This window comes from Telmatherina bonti, assembly GCF_933228915.1.
Source record: "Telmatherina bonti genome assembly, chromosome: 18".
NCBI lineage: Eukaryota > Metazoa > Chordata > Actinopteri > Atheriniformes > Telmatherinidae > Telmatherina > Telmatherina bonti.
In genome coordinates, this window is record NC_136616.1 from 13,069,431 (window position 1) to 13,095,722 (window position 26,292).

At 41.0% G+C, this 26,292-nt stretch overlaps 1 protein-coding gene across 1 annotated transcript; it reads left to right on the forward strand.

Moving 5' to 3' along the window:
* Positions 1-1,724: 1,724 nt before the first annotated feature.
* ccnb3 (cyclin B3) lies at positions 1,725-11,989 on the forward strand (the record flags this gene model as incomplete). The annotated part of the gene is made up of 11 exons (XM_079258094.1): positions 1,725-1,808; positions 1,983-2,066; positions 5,845-5,957; positions 6,029-6,200; positions 6,288-6,386; positions 7,382-7,474; positions 7,647-7,784; positions 7,889-8,044; positions 8,160-8,309; positions 11,646-11,776; positions 11,873-11,989. The coding sequence occupies 11 exons, from the start codon at positions 1,725-1,727 to the stop codon at positions 11,943-11,945; spliced, it is 1,293 nt and encodes a 430-aa protein (XP_079114220.1). The 3' UTR covers positions 11,946-11,989.
* Between the last annotated feature and the right edge of the window lie 14,303 nt (positions 11,990-26,292).

A 26,292-nucleotide genomic window follows, 5' to 3' on the forward strand; every position in this document is an offset into this window, starting at 1 on the left:
AGGTGCCATAAAGTAAAAGTTCTGTATGGCCGCTGCTCCAACCAGTCACTAAACCAGCAAAATTGAATTAGCTCAGCTCCACTTTATGTAAATTTGCCTGTTAGTGAAAACACCTGTTCTAAATGCACAGGTAGATGCAAAAACATGGCAGAACTTTTAGTTTATGGTACCTGGATACACCTCTGCTCTAATGTCACTTTCCACTCGAGATAAATTCATCCTGGAGCTTGTCCGAGGCCAGAATATCCAATGCACATTATGGGCACAGGCCCAAGGGCCCATGCCCACTTGGGGCTCATGGGGGGCCCAGGTAGAGCAAATACCAGCAGTTTGGACATTAAACAAAATGTACATAAAAGCCAGATAGTTACACCACAGTGTCTAGTGTTGCTATTGGTACCATTGGCTGAGAGATATTAGAAATGTCATTTCACAGAGTATCATTCACAATTTTCACAATGTTGTGGTGAGGAAGGGGCCCCCTGGAATACTCTGGGCCCGAGGGCCTGTGTACTTTTAATCTGGCCCTGAGCTTGTCTAAAGATGTTACCCGATAAAATAATTAATAAATTAGCCGTGTGAAAAAAGTAAAGGCCACTGGTATGTAGATGATGGTTTGATTCAGTAAACAATATTAACCAATAATATAATTATTACTAAGAAATTATAATAATTAATACCATTGATGCATTTTAAAGAAGTTATTTGTATTCATTTGGTTTTGTGATGGTTGCTGGTTACAATGGTCAGTGCTTGGATGCATAACCTTTACTGTCAATCTGTCTCAGACTGACACACACAGACTAATATTAATATTATTAGTTTTAATTTCTGAGACTCAGTGGTGCCCCACTGCATGTGAGTCTAGTTAAATGTGTATGCAGAGGTACACAAGCTTGCACGTGTCTCACAACATAACATCAGAGGAAGACGCCAATGCGTTTTCCAATCCTTACGTTTCTATTGGTTGCCAGGGAATTTGAAAATCTTAACTGTTGCTCCTCCGTCAGGGTTCGTTGGATTTACAACATAAATGAGCTGCCGGTCAGATTTCATGAAACGCATCCAAACTTTGAAATGGTGCCAACTTGTATTCCCAGCTGAAAAACCAAAATGAAATATATGACATTTTCTAAATATTAATCTAAACATTAATGTTTTTGCTTTCCTATGTGATTATTTCTCACAACAATCCGGGCGATGTTACGGAATAAAACGAACGCTCCCTCAGCAAACGGCATCCTGTGCGACTTTTTGATTGGTCCGCGGGGCTCAAATTGTAGCCAATAGGAAATAGGAGCAGGAGATTCAGATCCTCAGCTGAAACACTTTTGTCTGCGGTCTTTTCCATAAAGCCGGATCATCAAAGCAGGAGTGTTTACGTTGGAAACCGGCGCCTTTTTCTTTCTCTAAATCAAAAAACTGCACACTATACGACGCACACGTACGCCAAGGTAAGATAAAAGGTCATTTGCAGGTTGTATTTCGTGCACGGATTAACGAGAGGAAACCCCACCCGGTGCAACGTTAACTGCAGCGACTCTGGTTCAGTTTTTCCACAAGCAGTTGCGTTTATTAAAACCCCGGCAAGCCTTTCCCGCAGTTTCATTTCCTAAACATTTTGCGCCATCTTTTGTGTGCGTTTGTGATTTTGTTTAATTTTTTATTTGAAACAGGGCGCGTTGCAGCGGCTTGACTTGTTTTGTGCAGGGAGACAGACAGACATGCCTTTAACGAGGGGAAAGAAACCAACAGCATCCACCGGCAGCAAAATACCCAAACTGAATGCAGCAGCCACGGAAAACCAGGTAACAAACTATAAAATGTTTCTAAAGGTTGCAGCAGAGATGATTGCACCTAAACTTAATGTTACTTTACATCAATGCAATCAGCTTTTTTTCCCTGCACTTACACAACATAAGCACGTGGTTTGTGGCCGCTTGTTTTTAGTGTCCTTTTTCATGTTTATGTGTGTTTTTTAGGAGGAAGGCTTGCAGGTGAAAAGGTCCTCTTCTCCTCCTCGTGGAGCTCCAAAGAAGAGGACTGCTTTTATTGACATCACCAATGTAAGTCCTGTTGGGAACAGCTTTAAAACCCAGGATCACATCCACATGAACAAAACCTTTATTTGCAAAAAGCAAGATGACATCTATTTGCTGGACACTTTGAGCCTCAGTTGTCTCAAGTTGGGGACTTTTAGATATGATTATTACAGATGCCGTTTCACATTGGTCATTTTTGGGAAAATAAAATAGAAAATAAACCTTTTTATAATGGTTAATGATACTTTATCAGGTATGTTAAGCCAGACTTTCTTATTTAGGAAGCTGTTAATCTGCAATGTGAGAATCATTGTTATCATAAAACCAACTTCATTCTCAGATTGTTTTGCAGCCATTGATTTTAACATGTGACTGGTTTCATGTACGCAGTAGATACTAGGTATAGTTGAGTCTGAGAGTACTTTACCCAGAAATTAAATTGGTATCCATGTTAATGATTTGGCCTCAGTTCTGTTTACTTTAATCTTTTAGTGTCCAAGGCAAAAAAAAAAAAAAAGCTTTTTCTCACATCAGTTTAATAAAGAGAGGCAGCATTTGTATTCATGCACTTCAGTTTTGTCGGAAAAAAATGAAGCAAAGCAGTAATAAATACACTGCTGTGGTAAAAACCAGCTTTTCTAAATCACCATGAGGTCGGATAATTCTGACTTGCTTTGGTTGTTGGAAATGAATTAAAGTTCTTGTCTGAGTCTGACTGAGAGTTGGACTGCAATTAAACCAAGAAGCTGACTTTTATTTCTTAAGTTAATTTCTCTAACAGGAAAGGAAATTATTAGGATTTGTGTTGCTAAACCTACTAATTGATCAATATTCATCATCATTAGCATGAATCTGTTTCCCTTTACTATCTTTGCTACTTGAATAAGTGCTGCAATTACCGGACTTTACAAGGATTTTTTTCTTCTATATATTAAAAATAGATTTAAGGTTTTAGGAAAATAACAGACAACTTTTTTGATTGATGTATGACACAGATATTTTTTTTGCAGCACGTTCTGACAAAATCGCCAGCTTTCAGCAGTTGTTGACCTTCTCTAAGTGCTTTAATAAACACCGGATCACCTTTAGAGCTGCTGTCAACTTCAGCCGAAAGTTCAGATCTGAAGTTATCTTCCTTACCGGATGTGCACCTCCTGCTTGCAGCTCAGCTACGTGGAAGTACTCCCGTGTGATTGGTTGATTTTTGTGACCGTGTTTCTGGATTTCTGGTGCTTCTCGATGAAGTTGTGCAGTAACCTTGGAAGAGAAACTGCAACATGATGCTGTAAGACTGTCCTCAAACGCTCAGCGGTGTGTGTCTTTTTTTGTGACAAGTGCAGAATTTGTCTGAACTTCCCGTCCAGATGAACCGAGTCCCCCGGACTATCCTGCTGTGAATACACACTCAGTTTTCTCTGGCAGTGTTCCTGAAATCCGGCTCTTTGGGTGTGTATGCTGCTTCATGGCTCTGATCTGCCTTGGATTGAAAATAGCCAAGTTCGATCACTGATGAAGTCAAATCGTGATGTTTATGCTGCAGTGGTGTTTAGAAACTGATGCCACCGCCTCTCATTGATCCACCGGCTTCATGTATCGCCAGAACGCGTCTAATATGACTAAAATGTTTCATTGAGCCGCTGCCAAACATAAATAGTTATGAAAAGAAGAGAAAAAGGCAAGTAAATTTAATGGATTTGGAAAGATGAACCCTGCTCTGCTCTGAAACGCTGTGTCTGCTGATGACCTGCTGATAACTGATCTCAGATCAACTGAAACGATCAGCGCTGTGAGGAAACAGAGCAGCTTGTCATAACCAAGCCAAATTCCGTAAATTTAAAGTCCCACCCTGGAGATTTTAAGGCTGTTGGACTACATTATCGACATTGTTACATTGTGCAACTCAAAGTGCCGTGGCTCTTTCTCAGCACAGAAAAGTAAATCGGTCCAGCAGTCACAACGCTGCTGGTGTTCTTTCTGGGAACAGGTCAACAAAAAGGGCCTAGTATTGTCTTTTCCTCAGCTCTTCTCCTTCGGCCTTGTTGAATATGTCATGATGGGGTGATGAAAGGTGGTGGGGGGACCTGCAGCAACACCCGCAGACTGGTACTCGCACCCGCGTTGGCTGCGTCGAGCAGCTGTGGTCTCTGTATTTTCATTGGCTGTTCAACCAGCTGTAAAGCTTTTGTTTTAAATACTCCGCAGTGGGTCTTTATGATATCAAGAAAACCTGGGCGGACACCGTCGACAGTTGCAACGACCGCATGGAGCAGCCGTCCAGGACAGCAGGAGTCTGCTCGATCCGTCAGCGTTGGCAGTCGATGCTGTGTGTATGTCACGCATGCTAACATCTCAATGACCTCTTTGTGGCTCAGGATCAAGAGCAGTTGTATCCCAACCTAGAGGTTCGTGGTTTGATTCCAGGCATCCCCTGACTACATGCTAAAGTGTCCTTGGGCAAGACACTGAGTCCCAAATGGAAGTCATTTTGCAGAAACGTGTCTGTTAAGAGATTGTAGAATAGAAATGATATGGCACCATAGACAGTATATAAAGGGATGGACGTAGCCTCCGTGACGTGACCCGTAGGTTTCTGAAGAGCTGAATTGAAGCTCGGTGGGCGGTTCCTACCATCGCCATCTTGGCAGAGGTATGCGTGTCGTCTCGCCCGGGAACTACAAATATGGGCAAAGAGGTGGAGCTGAGAGGGGCGTCATGGTGGGTGATTGACATCGAGCGAGCTCCGAGCTTTCTGTAGCTAAGAGCTAACCGAGCTAACTCGGAGATAACAGGAGTTAACCAGCTAACAGATGTAAGCGTGCTAAAGCTAAGTCACGTTGGTAACCGGCTAAAAAAATGCGGCTGTTCTTCGTTCTTCTGACTTTTAAGCGGGAGATCAGGTACCTGTCAATCTAAAGGACACGCCCCTAAATATGCTGAATTTTGAGATAAAATTACTTGTAAACAGGCGAGTTTGAAAAAAATTCACTCCCCAACATTTGTCATGAAGGTAAACCTGACATATTAAACCTAAAAGAGAATTTTGAACCAGGCTGTAAACATGTTTATTTCTGCTGTGAAGTTGGTCTTTTTAACATGGGAGTCTATGGAGATTCGCTCTGTTTTGCAGCACCTAGTGGATGAAGGGGGAACTGCAGTTTTATGCACTTCCTCATAGGCTTCACTTTTAACCACCTGAGGTTGCTGCTTGAGTAGCACTAATCTGGATCAAAAAGTATTTTAAGCTCCTTTTTTTTTTTTTTTTTTTTTTTAAAACCATACGGAGAATTTAACAAGCTCTTGTGACGGATACGGCTCCGATTTTTCGTCTGACGCCCATTTTGCTTGGGAAGGACCCACAAACTTTTAAAAAAAAAAAAAAAAAAACAGTCTTAAAACTAGCTGGTGAAAATGACACTGGTGGGGATCCTCAGCTCTTCTTCTTCACAAAATGAATCCACCTCTGAATGCGTTTATCCTGAAACCTTGGTGTAGCCGTGACTCTGCGGCTGCATGCAGGACTGTGACGGGTCATTTCTGGCATCCTGGGAGTTTGCATCGCTGTGATCACACAGCTAGATGGCAGCTTCTGCTCACCTTTAACAACCAGTGTGCTTAAGCAGCGCTTCATCAAGGAGCTCAGAGTTTTCGACCAGTCTTGAACTCTGAAACAGTAAATCTGATCAGGTTAAGCCCTTAGTCTCTGTAAACAGGAAGATAAGGATGAGTGGGGTTTTTCCACATGCAGCCTGGGAGATATTACAACACATTTTATCAGCACAATGTCTTTTAAAAATCTTCTTAGGCTCATAAGGTTCAGCTCAGCCTTCCAGGGAGGAAGAAGAAATCAGGGACGAAGACTGTGAGGAAAACTACCTCCACCTCGGTGCCGGCAAAGAATCAAGCCAACCTGAAAAAGTAAATCACTTCAGACACTTTCATATCCTCAGATTTTGTGTGGTCTTAACTCGCTGACTCTCCTCCTGCAGGTCGTCGTCTGTGAGCTCAGAGGGGACGGCGACTGAGAAGGAAAGGAGCGATTCAGAGGAGGAGGTGAAGGAAGAGGAGCCGCAGGAGGATGTTGCAGCTCCAGTGGGAAAGCTGGAGGATGCGTCGCCCCCTGCTGGACGGGAACTGCCAGCACATCTTCGGAGACAACCAGTGAGGAATAAAGACAAATAAAAACTGTAAATGTTGGAAAGAGTGAGGAGTAATTTCTCTTTTCACTCCCCCGCCTCGTCCTCGTAGATCCCAAAGGAGTTTGACATCGACGCTGCAAACTCTGAGGACCTTTACATGTGTCCAGAGTATGCGAAGGAGATCTTTGACTATCTCAAACAGAGAGAGGTGAGTCGAACTGAGAAGTTCTCATCATCGAACTGTCGTTTAACGGCTTCTGTAGCTTTCAGCACCTCGCTGTAGGGCTGCTTGATTATGACAAAAATTATATTCACGATTATTCTGACTGAAATTGAGATCTCGATTATTTAACACAATGATCCAGTATTTTTAAACAACGCTGCACGTCGTGGTGTTCTAGACTCCGTGTCGCGTGTTATAACCGTCTAATGCACGGTTCAGTCGTTTAATCCGCTTTTACTGCTTGTATAGGAACTATTTTATGTTTTATGCCAAAGAACTGCTGTCAGGCTGCAGCGCATTTCTCTCATTTACTTGTTAAGATCTGAACCAGCTGATTAACTCGTTGCTATGGTAACACCCGGTAACGGAGGGATATTACAGTGATTTAACTCGCCGAACTATGTATATGAAAATAATGCAGTCAGTTCTCACTGACAATGGTATAAACTATGTTTAGGTGAACTTCCACAACCTACTGCAGTTATTCTACATTGACCTGCAGCCGGAGCCGACTGAGACTGGCCGCCTGGGAGTGCTTTAGGACGGGAGAGGCTCCCACTGCTCCTTCCTTACAGTAACTGCAGAACAATATGTGCCTTCAAGTCAGTCGCCAGAACACCAGAAAAGTCTCCAATAACTCCAGTAAAAGTTGCAAGATTTGTTGCTTTTAAAAAACAAAAAAAGTCTCCAGATTTAGCGAGAAAGTCGCCATGTTGGCAACAGTGTCTGAATGAAAGCAAAGCGGCTGTGGGAGGAGTTTACAGTACAACGCTGCAATTCCAGAGACGCTCGATTAGCAACTGAAGACAGCAGGAGAGGAAACTGCAGAAAGAAAAATAATCACACCCTTTTATTTTTATGATCGTTGAAAACCCAGATTGTAGTTGAGATTATAATCCGACTAATCGTCCAGCCCTACCTCGCTGACGAATGCAGGATGTGAAGGTGGTGTGATGTAATCTGGCCTCCGTTTCCTGCAGGAAAAGTTCCTCCTTTCCGACTACATGCCCCAGCAGCCCAGCCTGAACCCAGAGATGAGGGCGATCCTGGTGGACTGGCTGGTGGAGGTGCAGGTGAGTGCCGTCATAACATTTCAGGTGGTTTATTTTTTAAGAACATCGGCTAATTAAACCTCCTGGGGATTTGGCTGCTCGCCTGCAAACGAGGCGAAGTTCTGCTTGTTTCTGCTCAGAATTTCTGAGCGCCGTCTGTGTTTACGCCCCACACGATTGCCTGTTTGTGTAGGAGAACTTTGAGCTGTACCACGAGACCCTCTACCTGGCTGTGAAGATGACGGATCACTACCTGTCAAAAGCGCCCATCCACCGGGAGATGCTGCAGCTTGTCGGATCCACCACCATGCTCATTGCCTCCAAATTTGAGGTGAGGATGAGCAACCTTAAGGACTAAACTACACTCTGCTTTTAGACACACAGTTCCGATCTTTCTCTAATATTTCTCTCTTTGTGTGGTCGCCCCCCCCCCAGGAGCGCAGCCCTCCTTGTGTTGAAGATTTCCTTTATATTTGCGACGATGCGTACACGCGAGAGGAGCTCATCTCCATGGAGGCCAGCATCCTGCAGACGCTGTCTTTTGACATCAACATCCCCATCCCCTATCGGTTCCTCAGACGCTATGCCAAGGTGTGTGTGTGTGTGTGTGTGTGTGACATAGACGGTTTACAGCTAATTGCACCTCTTCAGCAGCAGTGTGTGTGAAGACTGCTCATTCCAGTATTTCCTTTGGTTGTCTCTGCAGTGTGTGAGTGCCAGTATGGACACGCTGACTCTGGCTCGTTACTACTGCGAGCTGAGTCTCATGGAGATGGATCTGATGCCTGTAAGAGGCTCGCTGTTGGCCTCCGCCTGTCTGCTACTTGCTCTGGTCACCAAAGACCTGGGAGGATGGGTAGGTTACCTCGCCACACAGAGCTCTGCTGCTAGACGGATAAGGAGACTTCCTCACTGTGCTGCTGTCGCTAGTCTCCACCGACTCTACCAAATGATTTCTATGGAAAGTTTGTGCTCCGTACGGGTCATTTTACTGTCACTTCTCCCCTTAGAACAGCTTTACTGATGTGCAGTGACTCTTTTCTGAGTTCTGACCCTTAGAGATGAGCTATTTCTATCCTGGTGGGAGTGCTCTCAGCCCCTCCATCAAGAAGACATGAGGGAACTCAAGTGTGACAATGATGTCAGCTGTGCTGTAGCCTTCTGTCACCTCTACAACAAAGGCTGTTCAAGTGTCGGGCAGCAGGCTTAAAACTGAAGCTGAAAACACAATGGGGCCGTTTATCGCTCATCAAATCAAACGTTTGGTGCTCTTATGGTGCTTTTAGAGTCACAGCCTGGAATGTCAGAACCTTCAAACTTTTTGGCGAAGTGGTCCGTGTTCTCCGTGTTTCCTCTACAAAAATAAAATAAATGCAGTTTTAACCATGGTTGCCTTTCGCTTTTCCGAAGACACCACCAGACACACGGTTACGAATTCGACCATGTTGGACAGTAAAAACTAAATTCATCTTGTTTGAACCATAGACAGTATATGAAGGATGGACGGGGCCTCAAGCGGTTAAAAGTGAAGCCTATGCAGAAGTGCATAAAACTGCAGTTCCCCCTTCATCCACTAGGGGCTGCAGAACAGAGCAAATCCCCATAGACTCCCATGTTAAAAAGACCAACTTCACAGCAGAAATAAACATGTTTACAGCCTGGTTCAAAAATCCATTTTAGGTTTAATAGGTCAGGTTTACCTTCATGACAACTGTGGGGGGAGTGAATTTTTTTCCAACTCATAGGTTTAAAAGTAATTTAATCTCAAAATTCAGCACATTTAGGGGTGTGTCCTTTTTGATTGACAGGCACCAATCTCCTGCTTCAAGTCAGAAGAACGTAGAAAAACCGCGGTTTTTAGCCGGTTAACAACGTGACTTAGCTTTAGCCCGCTTACATCCGTTACTTGGTTAACTCCTGTTATCTCCAGGTTAGCGCTGAGCTATCGGCAGCTCGGAGCTCGCTCGATGTCAATCATCCACCATGAGGCTCACAGCCCCCCTCTCAGCTCCACCTCTTTGCCCATATTTGTATTTTCCAGGCGAGACGACACGCATCCCCCTGCCAATATGGCGATGGTAGGAACCACCCACCAAGCTTCAATTCAGCTCTTCAGAAACCTACGGGTGACGTCACGGAGGCTCCGCCCATATTTATATACAGTCTATGGTTTGAATGGAAACTTGAACTTGACTCATCTTGTGTTACTCCACATATGATTGGGAGTGTTGGTTTGGTCCGCTTTATTCTAACGCTGGTCCACTTCCATGGATAACACGGTTCTGTTTGGTGTTGCGTCAACGTGCATCTCAGGTGAAGCGCCGCTTCAAAGTCCAAACAGCGATCAAGTTTCTTTTGGCCGTTGCCATGTTGAAAGTGTGTCTCCAGTGTAAAGAATGGGTCCACCAGGTAGCTCATGTACCAGTTCAAACTGATTCAAAGTGTCTGGTCCTGTCCATGAACTGGCAGATGGAGAAGTGGCACTTACGTACCAATACCTGTTTAGATTAATATCTTACAAGATAGATTTAAACAAGTCTGTCACCGACTGTCATTCCAGTACAAGTCTATATAGTTTAATTCGGGTCATTAAGATACTTTATGTGCTAAATAGTGCGAAGCTGCATTTCTAAGCTTTCAGAAAGTGTTGGAATTACATTCATTAGTGTAATTACTTAGAGTTAAGTCATTTTCTGGCACCAGCAGTTTTAAAGGGTTAAGAACCACAATAGAGATCCATGTATTTTACACAAAAACATCTCTTAAACATGTTTGAAACATCCCTTTTATGACTGATATTCAGGTATTGATCTGTAGTTTCGGTCTACTTAGAAAATGCTGCTTTAAATAACTCTGAATGCTGTTGGCAACCCTGACATGTGTTGCAAAACAAAGAACCTTCATGAAGGTCACAGAAGCAGTTTTTACACATTGTAAGCATAATATTAAAAGTGCATTGACGTCAGGATAGTCCGCTAGACACGGAACGATAGGGGACTTGGGTCAGTTGTAGGGGGGTGTATCCATGTGGACCAAGATCATGTTCATGCTCCACTTTGGTCAATCAAGCCATACCTTTACAATAATATAATAACCTCTAGCAAAAATAGAGGACAAGACCTGCATGAAGAAGAAAACTGTTGCAAGCTAAACATGGAGATGAAACTCTCGCTGTTTTGGGTTTTTATTGTCTTATGCAAGTATCCTGCAGAAATACACTGCAACAATAGAAGCAGTATGAACAACAGACGATGCAGAGGACTCTTAACGACGTCGCTATGTATTTACCCACAGTGCAATGCTTCCCTAAATGCAGGAAGCTACTTTCTTTTGTAGTCCACGCCCTGTATTTGGTCCGCTTAAAACAGACCAAAACCTGCGTTTGTAGGCGGACTGAGTCCACTTCTTTGATCCGAATCAGAATTCGTTTGGTGCGTTCACATTTCCCCAAATGAAGCCGACTTTCCGAGCAAACGGACTCGGATTCAAATCACAAAGGCTGACGTGAATGTGCCCTAAAACTCTGGTAGAAGAATCCTGAAACACCTGCTGATGTTTGTAAACATTTCTGCAGATGTGGTTTAAAAATCCTGTTTACACAGCTTGTCAAAGCTCCTCGTGTGATTGATCAGGCAGCTTCTGGAGATGTTTGTTGCTGCTTAACCATCAGGTTTTGTGGGCGTTGTAAATTAGTTCTGTGACGATTGGCATTTGTCCCGATTTGATTCAGATTATTTTTGGGTGCCGATTCGATTTAAATTGTGATTCTCACTATTCTTCGATCTTGCAGATTTTTGTAGATTAATAAAAAAAAAAAATGTACAAAACTTCTTTTTTTTTCTCGTCATTTTCCTTGAATTAAATTAAGAAACAACACAGTAGCCAGACCATCATTCTGCTGCTATGATGCCCAAGAAGATGAGTAAAAAGTTCAATAAAATCAATAAAAATGACAAATTTTATAATGGATTACTTTTATTTTATTTAAAAAATAAATCAATTTTTGAAGAAAAAAAATTATTTCAAAATTGTGAAGCAAAAAATACCAATATTCAACTTTAAAAAAATTTTTTTTTATTCCATTTCCTACTCCTGCAAATTTATAAATCCCAAGTTCTGTATTTTTGTTGCATTTCTGAAGGTCTCCATATGAGCAGCTAATTCCCATTTTTGTCCCTTGTTTCCTCTGCAGACTCCCATCCTGCAGTTCCACACCGGCTATCAGACATCAGACTTGGCGCCCGCCGTCAGACGCCTCTATCAGATGCTTTTAGCTCCCGCCGAAGACAAGCTGAAGGCCGTGAGAAACAAATACTGTCATAAGTAAGTCCAGTGTCAAACCAGTCGGGATGTCTGCAAATGAAACACACTCGCGGTTCAAAGCTGTTGGGTGTTAATGCAACGTTAAATATTTTCCAGGGTGTTTTTTGAAGTGACGTCGGTGCCGTTGGTAGACGAGGACATTTTGGAAAAAGCTTTAGCCTCTCAGTGAAGACATCAGCGCTGAAAATGGTAAAATGGCGTCTTCCATCCAACAAAGTTTGTAAATACTTAGCTTGTAAATATGTTTAATATTTATGTGTAGTTTAGTTTGTTTTACAAGTAAAATGGAAATAAATTCATGTTCGTAAGACCTCTTTAACATGGGCATTTAATCTTTTTAGTGTTGCAGAAGCGTTGGCTTTTATTGTTTTTATGTTTTTATAAGAAGAAAAATCTTAATTCATTAGTATTTTGTAAGCTCAGCACAGAAAGGAAAATATTTTAGGTGGTAAATGCTTACTTTTACTGATGGATTATGAGCCAGCCCACAAGTTTTCTAGCTTTTCATACATCATTAAAGTTTGCAACTATGCATGTGTGTATTTTCACAAGTTGTACAGTTTTTATCATGTTAATATCAAGTAACTATTTGTATAAAAGATGGCGTTATGATGCTGCGCTCATGACCGTCATGCGTGCTCTTAAAATAATAAAAGTCTCTTTTTATGTTTGAATGAACGGCTTATTTCATTTGAAGGGTGGGTTGCATTCAAGGTCTTGTAAAATGCAGTCTCAGTGAAATTGGTGCAGCGTGCAGTTGCATCTTCTGCCACTAGATGTCAGTATTGAACCATGTGGTCCTCTTTGCCAGAAACGTCCTTTTAAAAAAAAAAAAAAAAAAAAAAAGCCAGTGTGTTGCAAACACTGCTGGTTGTTTTCAGCAGGAGTTTCATTTATTTTTATGTGTTTTATTTTTCCCAAAGCAAATAAAATATATATACACACACTCACACATAAAATTCTATTTTGATTCTGATGTTGGGGGGAAAAACAAGAAAATACACTATATCTAATGGCAGTTTATAGATGTATCTTTTGTTAGGAATTATGTAAAAAGTTAAGGTGATATTTGCTACAAACTGAAGTGTTTTATGCTCCTTGTAGCTGCTGAAGCTGCCTTGCGAGCAGCTACATATTTAATCTCCTGGTCCGGCTCCTGATTAAAGGTTAAGACTTGAAGAGAATCTGTTCAGTTTGATGGACACCATTTACATTGTAGTTATTGATACTGAGCTTGAAGCGCTGTCTTGTAACCAGACTTAGTGATCTCTTAAATTCCATTTGTAATTGGACAACCTCTAGGCTTTGCGTCCAAGTCTTCAGACAGTGATCATCAGCGCAGGTTGATCTTATCTGCAGAGATTTGAACAGATCGATAGGTTGACTGCTGGGATCGGGGGGGAAAAAAACGAAACCTGGCTACATTGCCTCATTCTGCAGAGACTTTAGGTGGCTAAGTGACAGCCTGCAGTAAGGGATGAGTAAAGGTGTGGAAATTGATTTTTGTGTCATCAGGTCGAGTCTGAGGAAAGTCATTTTTGCTCCAGTTAAACTCTCCTGTGGGAAAATTGCTCGTGTCATCATGTTAAACACCATTTTCACTTGGTTTTAATCACAAATAACCTTTTATATTTTGACCAGCTCAGCATCTCCTGGATCATTTTCTCATGGCTGCTTCTGGTCACCAGAAAAGTCATCGTACCTGTTGCATATTTAGAACATTTACAGCAAAGTTGTAGGATGACTTGAGTGACTGGTGGCAGTGGGAGGATCAGCATGGTTGTATCCACTTTACGGCGTCTCTAACTGCTACACTCATACTCAAATGTATTCATACCTTCCCATTGAAGAAGAAGAAAAAATTCTGGTTTAATAGAAATACTTTTTTAAAAGCAAACAAATATGACAATATATGTTATATCAGAGTGGTTGTTTTTCTCTGTGTGGCCCTGCGATGGACTGGCAAGCTGTCCAGGATGTAGCCCGCTATTCGGCCTAAGACTGCTGGGATAGGCTCCAGCTTCCCTGCGACCCTGAATTGGATTAAGTGGTTTGGACAATGAATGAATGTTATATCAGTCAGGTGTTTTCTGTTCCTCCCAGTCAGACTTCTACACCTGTTGACAGGCCTTTTGTTCCTTTGTTCATCAGATAAATGCTCTAATTTGTCCAGGACCGATTTGTTTGTTTGTTTCCTTCAACTCAATTAAATAACAAAACAATGTCTTATATCACCAAATTGTAATCTAACAAGTTTGCAGTTATTCTGTGACTGTTGGAAAATCATCTTTTTCTATAAGGAAAGGGTGTGAAAACATTTGAGGACGACTAGATGACATTTAAAAGAGCTGAACCATGGCAACATGCTCCTGTGATGGTGTTTCCTTACCAGGCTCCTCTGCTTGGTGACATATTACCATGTGTATCCAGTGGTGTAGTCCAGGGTATACGCGGGTATATGGAGTATGCCCTCTTTTTCAGTCAGCATTGAGTATACCCACTTCTAAAGCGTCTGTGATGCTGCTTTTAAAATTACATACATTCCCATGAATGTACATCTACCAGCAGCTCTGCTAATGATACTAAATCCACAATGGTGCAGTTCACCAGCAGCTACATTGATTTTACCCTGAACAAAGACATAATAAAGATGTTTATATGTTCAGCAGCCAGATAGCCGCTGTCACTCTTCTTTGTTTCAGGGCAGCCACTCCTCTTTGTTTAAGGGCAAAAAATTGAGCGTATACCCACTTATTGAGGGACCACTATGCCACTGTGTGTACGTGTGATGATTAAGATGGGCTGTTGGGCGTGTGTGTGTGTGTGTGTGCTTTATAAATAAAGTTTGATTTGATTACTGATTTCTGCTGACAACAACAGCCGTAATGTCACACCAACAGATGCTTCTTGCATCTTTTGTTGGAGACTTTTGAGCCCACTTTTACTGTTATTTGGTGGATCAGTTAAAGTGATTGATTGGCTACGTTGTATTTGCTCGTGTATCCGAGTGTGCATTCATTCCCCGATTTCGCTCAGAGCTGCGGATCCCAATAACTCAGCCTGATGAAAGTGTTGGGGTGCACATGGCGCCCATTCAGCCGGCCAGATAAGCATCTTAACTGGCGCTGCCAAAACTGTATATGAGGTATTGATCAGCTCCGGGCTGGGAAATTGACTTTTTTACTCGGTCAGCACTGCAGAAGCCGAAGGAGCCGGCAGCTCCTGCAGACACAAGGTTTCGCTTCTGAGTTGTAAATGCTGTTAAAGATTTCTGTTTAGATGAACTGGAACATACAAGAACTATTTTATTTTCATTGGATTTCCTGGTTTTCCACATCCCAACTTTATGAGCTACTGTTTCAGTGATATAAATCCTGGAGAGGTCTGCATGCTGGTGTAGTGGTTAGCACTCTGGCCTCACAGCAGTCCTCCCACCACAGGGTTGGGAGTACGGCTTCCTTAAAGACATGCTTTCAATCCTCCATAGAAGTGAGCATGAATGGTTGTTTGTCTCTCATTGTTGGCCCTGCGTTGACTGGCAACCTGTCCAGGATGTACCCTACCTCTCGTCCAATGATTACTGGGATAGACCCCAGCTTCCTGCGACTGTATATTCCCTCCCCGTTTGGTCTGCTGAATTAATGCCCTATTTCTGTTAACCGATCGATAAGTTGGATTGAAGACCGCTCTTCCTCTTTAAAGAGCAAAGACACTGTTGTCATGAATGGTAAACTGGCAGAGCTCAGTCAATTCCAGCAACATTTAGCGAGACTCTGGCTGCAAGCTCGTGGTGATTGAGTTGCTCAGCAAGAGATTTCTTTTGTCTAGACTGCATTTCAGCTGCAGCCATCAAGCAGAATTATCTGCAGTCAGTTGCAGTGTACCTCCAGTTAAATTCGATACAGGGAAAGTTCAAATGAAAGTGTCTTTGCTAAACCAGGGACTGGAGCTACAGCTATGTCCATGCTGTATTTTACGTGATTAAACAGACATATTGCTTCTAGAGTTAAGCATTTATCATTATGTTTGACATAATCTGGCTCTTTTAACTGATAAATCTCCTGTTATGACAAATTTATGAAGGATGGAGTTCTTGCCATACAAGAATTTAAGAAAGATTATGATGGTACTAAAAAACGAATGTGAAAGGCCCGTTAGAGCTGGTCTTTGGCTTGTCCCTTCTGGGCTGCTGTAATGGCTTGGCAGAGAGCAAATGGGACATGCGCCTCTGTGAATTGCTTGTTCTAAGGTAATGGAAAGTCTTGATCCACAACCTTCTAAGTCAATTACAGCTGCATATATATGGTCTATGTTCACAACACTTATTCTGAACGTAATATTCTGAATGAGTTGGTAACAGACATAAAGGACTGATTACTAGGGCTGTGACGATATGCTTTTGTCCCAATTCGATTTGATTCTGATTTTTTGGGTGCCAATTGGATTTAAATTGCTTTTAAATCGATTCTCACAATTCTATGATATTGCTAATTTTTGTAGATTATAAACAAAAAAATTATATAAAACCCTCTGATTACCAAAGCAAGTTAAAAAAAAAAATAGACAAAACGGTAAATGGAATTGTACTTACATAGCACTTTCTCAGTCATATTGACCACTCAAAGTGCTTTACAATTAATGGCACATTAACACAACTTTGTGTTCAGTGTCTTGCCCAAGGACACTTCAACACATAGTCAGGGAAGCCTGGAATCAGTCTTTCAATCTTCCAGTTGAAATGATTGCTCTTCCTCCTGAGCTACGTGTCGATACAAAAGGATGTATATTGAACAGAGCTGGTTAACAAATAAGAACCCAGCATGACTTATATGACACATACAGTTTCTGAGACATTTGGCATCACTCTATGGTACAAATTTTTGATGAAAATCCTGTGGCTCACAATCTGATTTTTGTCTTCTGGCCCATAATGGAAACCAGAAATCTAAAGATTACACTGTAAAAACTTTGACATTTCGCTTGGTCATAAATAGTAAATATCCTTAAAAAACTTTGAGCAGGACTTCTGATTATAGTAACTGATGTTCAATATGGCTAGATCTCACTTTAAAGATTCTGAAGCCAGGCTAGTTGTGAATGTTTGAAATGCTCCACAGGTTTATATGTTAGTGAGAACATGGCTAACTGTGAAACAAGCCCCTAATGCTCAACAAGATGCAGTGTAAGACAACACATACTTCACACGTCTTCCTTCCCCTTCTTCATGTGAGGTGTCACGCGGGATTACAGCATTTTAGCTAGCTGACTTTTCCAAAATTTTCCTTGACAGATGTAGACTGACCATAAAAGCACTTCAGTCCAAACTCTCTTTTTAACTGGTTATTCCTACATCGCCCTGGCAACTATGGTTTCTTCTATCTGTCCAAACATTTTGCTGTCGGCATTTGGTGCTCACAATGTCCAGCCTGACATTGTTAAACTGTCACTGTCTCTCATTTCTTCTTCATTGATTTAGCTTCCTTGGATTTAAGCTGCTGATTTGCAGAACAAGAACAGCAGCAAACAATTGTTTTTGATAACTCACTGGTTCATAGTGTGTTTTGAGCTCTGCAAGCACTTGTCTTCTTGTGCTGTGTACTAATTGTCTTGGCGCCGCCACATCGCCATTAGCATTCCCCAGCTGGATAGAGAGGAAAGGGCAACCTTCCCCCTGTCCGAGAAAAGAGGGATTGAGAATGGAAAGACAGAGTGGGAGGCGAGAAAACAGACAAGCCAAAACAATGGAGGTTTTCGGACTTGGCTGTTGTTGCTCTCAGTGATTGTGTTTGTGTCTGTATGAGTGCCAAATAACCCAAACAAGCCTCATGAAAATGGATGCTGTAGCCAGAGTTGCAGCAACTATGCTCTGTTTATATAAACAGGGATACTGCTATGTTAGTGTATTTTTAGATTTGAAAAATATCTTAAAGGGTCATTTTTTTAGACTTTATTGAAAATCTCCATTGATCAAAAGTGGACAATTTGTACTTTCTGTTAGAAATAACCATATAAAAAAAGATTACTCAGCTGGAACAACATTAAATGCCCTAGAACCCGACATAACTTGAATGCAGGGACAGATTAAAATGCAAAGTAATACTGATTAAAAAATACCATTACCTTGTATTTGATGTAAGTGTAATACTACACCAAATGCAGGAATTGACTCTTTTTTTACTTTGTAGTCCACTTCTTGTACAGCTACATCTCAGAAAATTTAAATATTATGAAAAAGTAATCTCTGACCCAGACTGAGAGACCATTTTAAGGCTCACCTTTGCAGGTGTTTTGAGGTAATTAGTTGATTATGGTGTGACACCTTGACATATTGATCAAATCTTTTGTTTTCGTCTTGGGTACGGTTACTTGATGTTTTTTAATTCAGAATTTATAATTTGAAATTAAATAATTTGGAATTCAATAATTTAGAATTAACGTATCCTCCTACGAGTTTACATTAAAATAATAATTCTAAATTAAGGTTTACATGAAACACGTCCTCACTTAATTCCTCTTTAGAGTGGCGGGTTGGGAAGGGTTCTGATTGGACAGAGGGTGCACGTGATGTATGACATATACTGGAAATAAACAAAGTTGGTTCCCTGCTTCTTGCCTTTTTAGTCATAACTTGTAAAAACTACATAGTAAGTACCAGTTTTGCCGCTATTTTTATTATAAATTTAAAGTACCAGCTCAACACGAGCATATTACTTCACTTTTTGCAGCAACTGAGAAGAAGAAAGACAGACCACCAAACACGGGAGGAAAAACAACGCGCGTCATCGGGACAGGACAATGTAACGAGCATGTGCATAACGACCGGAATTAACTTAGAGCGGGATGAAGGTTTACATGACAGAGGAATTAAATAGATCGGAATTAAAATGAGAAATAAACCAGCCACTTACATCAGATTTAATTTGAATTCCAAATAGAAATTTGCATTAGGAATTATGTGTTTACATGGTCGTTTTTCATCAATTTAAAGTGGAATTACCTTTTGTTCGGAATTAAACAGGAATTAAAACTCCCATTTAAATGGAGCAATTGACGCCCCCTCTGGGTGGAGCCTGAAGTTGTTGGCTCATATTAGCTATATATATATATATATATATATATATATATATATATATATATATATATATATATATATACACACATATATATATATATACACACACACACACACATATATATATATATATATGTATATATATATATATATATATATATGTATATATGTATATAGCCGCCCGTTTATTTTTATACATTTATACTCAAAATTACAAAGAGATTGAAACATAATTAGATTCAAGAGACCTGCAAACAGGTTCTTAACAAGACCAATGAATATTAAAATGCTCTACTTTTAAGAGCAAGCTGAAGACTCAGCTCTTCAAGGAGAACTTGGCCCAGTGCTTTGCAACAAATAAGCATTGAATTAGCTGTCCCCAGAGACGGTATTGTGAGATCTTTTTTCTTTTTTTAAAAGGGACTATTGCAGAAAGGGAAGGGAACAAAACAAATGGAGAAGTAAAAGAAAATAACTGCCTGTAGCACTACCTGGTAACACCTACGTCCAACTGGACTCGCCGCAGTCTGACAAGCATCTATCTATGATGTCCTCCACTGTTTGATTTCTTGCTTGTGTTGTTCTCACTCTCATATGTAAGCCACTTTGGATAAAAGCATCTGTTGAATGACTGTAGAATAGAACAGAATAGAATAAATTTAGTCCAAAAACAGAAACAGATGAATAGTGATTTTGATTCAGAATTTAATTCGAGCTGAGTTGAGTCATTTCACATCTTTGTCACAACATATAACGTTAGTCATTATATGAATAACACCTTATAATGACTCAAAGCACTTCAGTTATCTGTGTAGAGAGAAATTCATCTTCAAGATGCTTTTAAACATCAAGTTCTTCACAAAGGGAGACTTTTGACATGACCCTGTTAGTTTTCAGCTCAGTCATATCAATGAAAGAAATGGGATGATTGGAAATTGAAAAGCCATTCACCAGTTTTCTGCCTCATGTTTGGGCTTTCATCTGCCCTCCTAACACTTCATCACTCGGCCCCTGAGTGTTTTAAAAGTTATTCACACACTTGATCTCATCTTCTGGATCAGGTTCACTTTAGCATCTCTGAAAATTGTTTCTCCCATTCGCTTCTCTCTCCTGCAGCTGCTGTTTCATAAATATCAAACGTCTTATTTAGTGCTAGATCTGTGAATATGTTTTGATCTGAAAGAAAAAATAAATAAAAGGATTCATGGATAGTCCATTAAACCTTTTATGCATAGTTAAACAGCTTCATACTTCATGTAGAGCTTGTCCTAGGGTTACTTCACCACATTTGTGATCAATGAATGCAGAGCTAACTTGATAAATTGAAGACTCAACATAAAGGACAGCATTTCTGTGAGCTTCTCTCTACTATTTCGTCTTGACATTACAGCCTTTATCATCTGTCAGAACCAACAATGCATCAGCGGGCTGAAAAGAGCAGGGGAATGTCAGTCTGAAGGTAAAGATTATGCAGATCTGTATTTTTTCCTTTACTTGCATGTTATTTTGGATCAGTGAAATCATTTCTCAACATGTGTTTGCTTATCTTACTAAACCAGATTACAGTTCAAAGTTTACAGTTCTTCAGAAAAAAGATGGTGAGACCAAAACAAAGACAAAAAAAAAAGATGAGGGACACTTTATGCTACCCATCAGAACCAGAATCTGAAAGCCATTTACTGCAAGCAGGTGAAGCCTGAAAGAGAAAGGGAGAGTTTATATTTGCAGAGTGATGACAGCTATAAATGCAAACTACACACACCATGTCATCTACTAGTTAGAAACAAATCTAATACTTACCACTCCAACATATCTGCGGATCAACATTTCAAACACATAAAAGAACTCAAGTTTTGAAAACTCACAGCATACATGAATGGAGCATGATCATAATGCAGGCTTAACTTAGCCATAATGACAGACCAGTCATCTTAAATAAGGTCTACATCCTTGGGCTCTGGAACCAGTATCCTCGAGAAGGGCTGGACCTTCTTCCACTCTGGAGTTGTTCAACACAAAAGCCTCCCTCCGCCTTCGGGTGGAGGGACAGGTCTTTACTGTTGTTTGTGCACCAAACAGCAGTACCCAATCTTTCTGGAGTCCTTGGAGGGAGTGTTTATGGGTGCTCCCTCTGGGGGCTCCTTTTTCAGCTCATGGGCCTTCAATGCTCAAGTGAGCAAGGACAGTGAGACCTGGAGGGGAGTGATTGGGAATCTCGGATTGAGGAGCAGCACTGTGGTTTTCGTCCTGGTCATAGAACGGTGGACCAGCTCTGTACCCTCTTTGAGATCCTGTAGGGGGGATGGGAGTTTGCCCAACCAGTCTACATGTGCTTTGAGGAATTGGAGAAGGCATTTTACTGTATCCCCTGGAGAATCCTGTGTGGGTCAGGAGTATGGGGTACCGGACCACCTTGCAAAAACTGTGGGTTCCCTGTATGATCAATGTCAGAGCTTGGTCCTCATTGCCGGCAGTAAGTCAGACTCATTTTCAATCAGCGCCTTCAAATCCGAGACCATGGTCCTCAGCCACAAAAGGCTAGAATGTTCTGTTTAAGTCAGAAATTAGGTTCTACCCCAAGTGGAAGAGTTCAAATACCTTGGGGTTTTGCACATGAGTGAGGGAAGGATGGAACATGAGATCGACAGGCAGATCAGGACAGCATCTGCAGTAATGCAGCCTCTGCGCCAGTCTGTTGTGGTATGAGATTGCGCAGATAGGCGGCTGATATTAGGTTCCTCTGCAGGGTGGCCGGGGTTTCACTTAGAAGAAAGAGTGAGAAGCTCGGTCATCCAGGAGGGGCTCAGAGTAGAGCCACTGCTCCTCCTTGAGAGGGGACAGCTGAGGTGGCTTGAGCATCTGGTTAGGATGCCCCGTGGACACCTCTCTGGTTAAGTGTTCTGGGCACTGTGGGAGGAGACCCCAGGGGAACACCCAGGACATGCTGGATGATTATATCTCTCAGCTCCCCTGGGAACGCCTTGGGATCCCTACCGAAGAGCTGGCAAATGTGACTGGGGAGACGGATATCTGGGCTTCCTTGTTTAGGCTGCTGCCCCCGCAACCCGACCCCAGGTAAGCATCAGAAAATGGATGAATGGATGGATGAGTTTTTGCTTTTTAGAAACTGGGAAATGAGTATTTCTACTGAAGCTGCAGGAAAGAGAAGAGGCAGAAATGTGAGAAACGGTACCAGGTGAGTGTGATGACTGAACACAGCTGTGGGGCATCATTAACCAGCCTCCCTCCCCATCTGCCATGGTCTGCTGAGGTCCTGGACTGTCTAGCTACAAACAACATGAGACTGCGTGCCAGCTGGTGCAGCTTCATTTAAGGTAAATGCAAAATAATATTTATGTGTTAAAAGTGTGTGATTGTGTGTAGTCAGTTAGCCTTGCATGGATCATGGGAGCATTTATTTCAATTTGAAAACACATGATTGTCGGCAAGCTGGCACCGTGTGTCTGTAATGAAAGATAGAACAGATACAAATTAAAAATTAAAATGGGATAGACTCCAGCTTCCCTGCGACTCTGAATTGGACTTCGTGGTTTAGAAAATAGATGGATAGATTTCCTCTCTTTTTAAACTCACATTTGCTTGTTGTTCACAAACACAGAAATGTCTTGATTTGCTCTGAACTTTGGCGGGTTTTTTTTAGAATATCAAAGCAAGAAATACAGCAATGCATTATTTACTCTTCTTCTATTGTGCTTTTTACTTACCAAAAGAGATGGTAGTGATTTTAAATGAATGCTTTTTCCATCACAACTCAGCTTGTAGCCAAGTAATCCAGCTCGCTCCTTCACACTTCATGGTCACCTGGTCATATGTGTGATTGTATCTGTGTGCTGCTATTGTCGCTAAATTGAGTTCTGATCTATTTTTCACCCCTGCTGTGAGACGTGCGTCTGTAGTTTCTGTGAAGAAGCTAAAGGTATGATACTGAAGCTAACTCTGACCATGAATGTACTGCTAGAGCCTGAATTATGAAAAAAATGAAGTAAATCGGACTGTATTATTTACTTCGGCAGAGCTCAGTTATGGTGTTGGTTTTGGCTCTGCTGTTCATTTTACACCTAAAATATTTTCCTAATTCTTTTTTTTTTTTTTTTTTATATATAATTTTATATATAATTCCTTAAAACTTGTCAGCCATTTCTTAAGAACAGTACATGTAACTCTGTGGTGTAAAGGCAGACAATCCAGCTACAAATGTGTTTATTTAGAAACTCTGTATGGTAAATCCACAATCATTGTCCATGTTGACATGATTATCACATTTTCAAAATGAGACTGATAGTTATAATTGTTATCTTGCTAAGAAACCTCTATTTTGACCCTGAAATTATGATGAAGCAACTTTCTATGAAAGCCCTGTGATGGACTTGCGACCTGTCCAAGGTGTACCCAGCCTCTCGCCCAGTAATTGCTGGGATAGGCTCCAGATTCCCTGCGACTCTTAATTGAACTAAGTCATTAAGAAAATGGTTGGCTGGATGGCCTTCCTGTCAAAATCAGATAGCTTAAGGGTGTTTCACAATTCAGGTTCTGCACACTTCCAAGTGCGGATTTGTCAGCTGCATGCGTCAATGTGGCGCGCCAAGTCTCAATTCAAATGCTCCTTCGAGTCCACACTTCAAATCCGCCTTTCGTTTGGCTCCAGATTAGCTTAAAACAAAGGATACAAGAGATGACTCCTAAGCGCCTTCTCCTATCCTAGAATTCATTGCGCTCTTGATAGAAAGGAATGAGCAGCAGAGCACTGGTGTAGGTACCACACCAGCCAGACCGTTTATTTTTATATAAATATATATATTTTTTTTTAAATTTATTTTTATATATGTACACACACATATTTGTCCCAGGAGACAAGCTGGGAGGACAGTGGTATTGTGTCTAATAACCACAAATTAATTTCATTACAGTCGTCCTCAGATGTCTTTGTCTCCTTTCATTAAAGAAAAGTCTGAATTTATTACAGTCACTCAGATAACTGGAGACTAAAATAATGAACAATAATTAAAAATGTGCTAAATTATAATTCAGTGATATAAGACTTTTTTTTGTCATTTAATTGAGTTAAAGAAAAAAGCAAACAAATCTTTCCTGGACAAATTTGATCATTTTATTGAAGGAACAGTGGGACAAAATACCTGTCAACAGGTGCAGAAGTCTGACTGGGAGGAACAGAAAACACCTGACTTTTTTTTTTATATATTAGTTTGAATGATGTAACATGTTATTTTATCATATTGGTTTGCTTTTAAAAAAAATCTTTCTATTGAACCAGAATAAGAAAATAATTTCATGATTTTCACAACACTTATTTTTTTTTTATAACTTTTGGCAATTTCAACTTATTTCCCAGGCAGCTGTTTTTCTCCTTCTTTAATGGGAGGGTATGAATACATATGGGGATGACTGTATATGTGTCTAACAAGGATTATTTTGAACTGAAGTTAACGTCAGCTTGACAGGATGAGCTGTCAGCCAGAGGAGAGCTCGTCTAAACCGCCTCATGTTGGTCATTTACACACAAAGGAAAATGAAAATAAATCAAAGTTAAATTACTGCCACCATTTTCTGTCATTTTTTGTGGGAGAATGGGATCAGTAATTAGATAAACTTGGCATATGTTGTTGCCAGGCAACGGAGGACTGGAGCACTATAGGTAATTCTCGTACACTCAACAGGCCGTCTCATTTTACTGGCAGTAAGCGCACTTCGGTGTGTGCAGACCACGTTGAACACTTTGTAGCCTACGCAGTCTGCGCACTTGGAAGTGTGCAGACCATGAATTGAGAAGCACCCTAAGTCGAACTCCAGTCCTCGAGGGCCAGTATCCAGTAGGTTTTTTTTTTTCCCCTGCACCAGTAATTTACAAGTGTAAAGTTGTTTACAACTCTCCAAAACCACCAGAAGAACTGAAAGAATAAAACCACAATGTTTTCGCATTGTGTTTACAACTTCTTATGTGTCCTTTCCGGGTATTTTTTATTTGACCATTTCTGTGTTGTTTTCTTCCTGTTCCTTTTCTTCTTCTTTGGTTTGTTCTTTTTATTGGTTGCTTGCCAGCTAAACATTTCAATACTTCCCCCTATGATTTCTGGTGGTATTGCTGGTTTTTATATTTTCATAGAAGTATGGTGGCATGAAAAACGTGGGACTAAAATCTTAAATGGTATTTATTTGTTCTAGATTCTGATCTCAACATTAGAGGTGTTGGTGATAACAGTATATAAGAATGTGTATTTATCTGGTGTTCATCATCTAAAGGAGTCAATTTATGACTTGTTTGTAATCAAAGGTGTGTGTGTGTGTGTGTGTGTGTGTGTGTGTGTGTGTGTGTGTGTGTGTGTGTGTGTGTGTGTGTGTGTTTGTGTGTGTGTGTGTGTGTGTGTTGGTTTTCAGTTTCATGATAGAAATAAGAACCTGATTCATCAACTCATAGGGACTTCCTGCAACGAATTTTGCCAAAATTATGCTTAAATGTGACTTCTCACATGTTAAAATTTAGCTTTAGGGAAATCAGCGTAATGCCCTCCAATGTGATTTGATGCTTAATTTGCTTAAAGGTTACACCTAAAAGATCAATTTGTGGTTTTATTTTACCTTTTGGAAGCATCAGGCATCATGTGAGTCGCACGCTGCAGTTCATGGATGAATCGTTGCTGTTGTACCTGAAGCGCTCGATCTGATGGACCCACAGGCACAAATGACAGGCTTCATAGTGGCTGCAAGAGCAGCAGGGCATGAGAAGTGTATTTGACTGTGCAACAAGTACCCACAAGATGACAGAAGAGGTAGCTGATAAGGACATCTATGATGCATGAAATGTTGATGTTGTGTTTGTGCACCACCACAGCATGACGTAATGCTTCCCCAACACTTCGGCTTTGATTCATTGAAATGTTTGTGTGGAAGAACAAAAGTGGGATGGTTTATTACATTAACTGATTAATAGGAGTAAATTAGCAGTTTTACTTATTAGGTGGGTTGAATATAGTTTGAAAGTGGTTAAATGAACTTTTAGCGTAGGTTGCTAATTAACTTAGTAGTGCTAAAACTGCTTCATTTGCATTGTGAAGTATGTACTTTACTGTGTATTTGTTTTAAAAGTTTTTTTTTCACCTAACAAGCTATAAAATAATCCTAAAGAATTCATGAAGAAGTGAAAAGGTATTGAAACATCTTGTCTGAGTAAATAAATATTGCCCCGGTGATGGCTTAAGGCTCACATGGTTTCCTTACCTGGAGGATGAAAGGCGTGGCTAGAGATGGGATGTTTGAAACGGAAGCACCGAAGCCTGTTTCCTTCAAATGACATTGACTTGGTTGAAATGGTGCGTTGAAGCCAAGCGGCAACTTCCGGCGGTTAAAAGTGAAGCCTAGGCGGAAGTGGATAAAATTGCAGTTCCCCCTTCATCCACTAGGGGCTGCA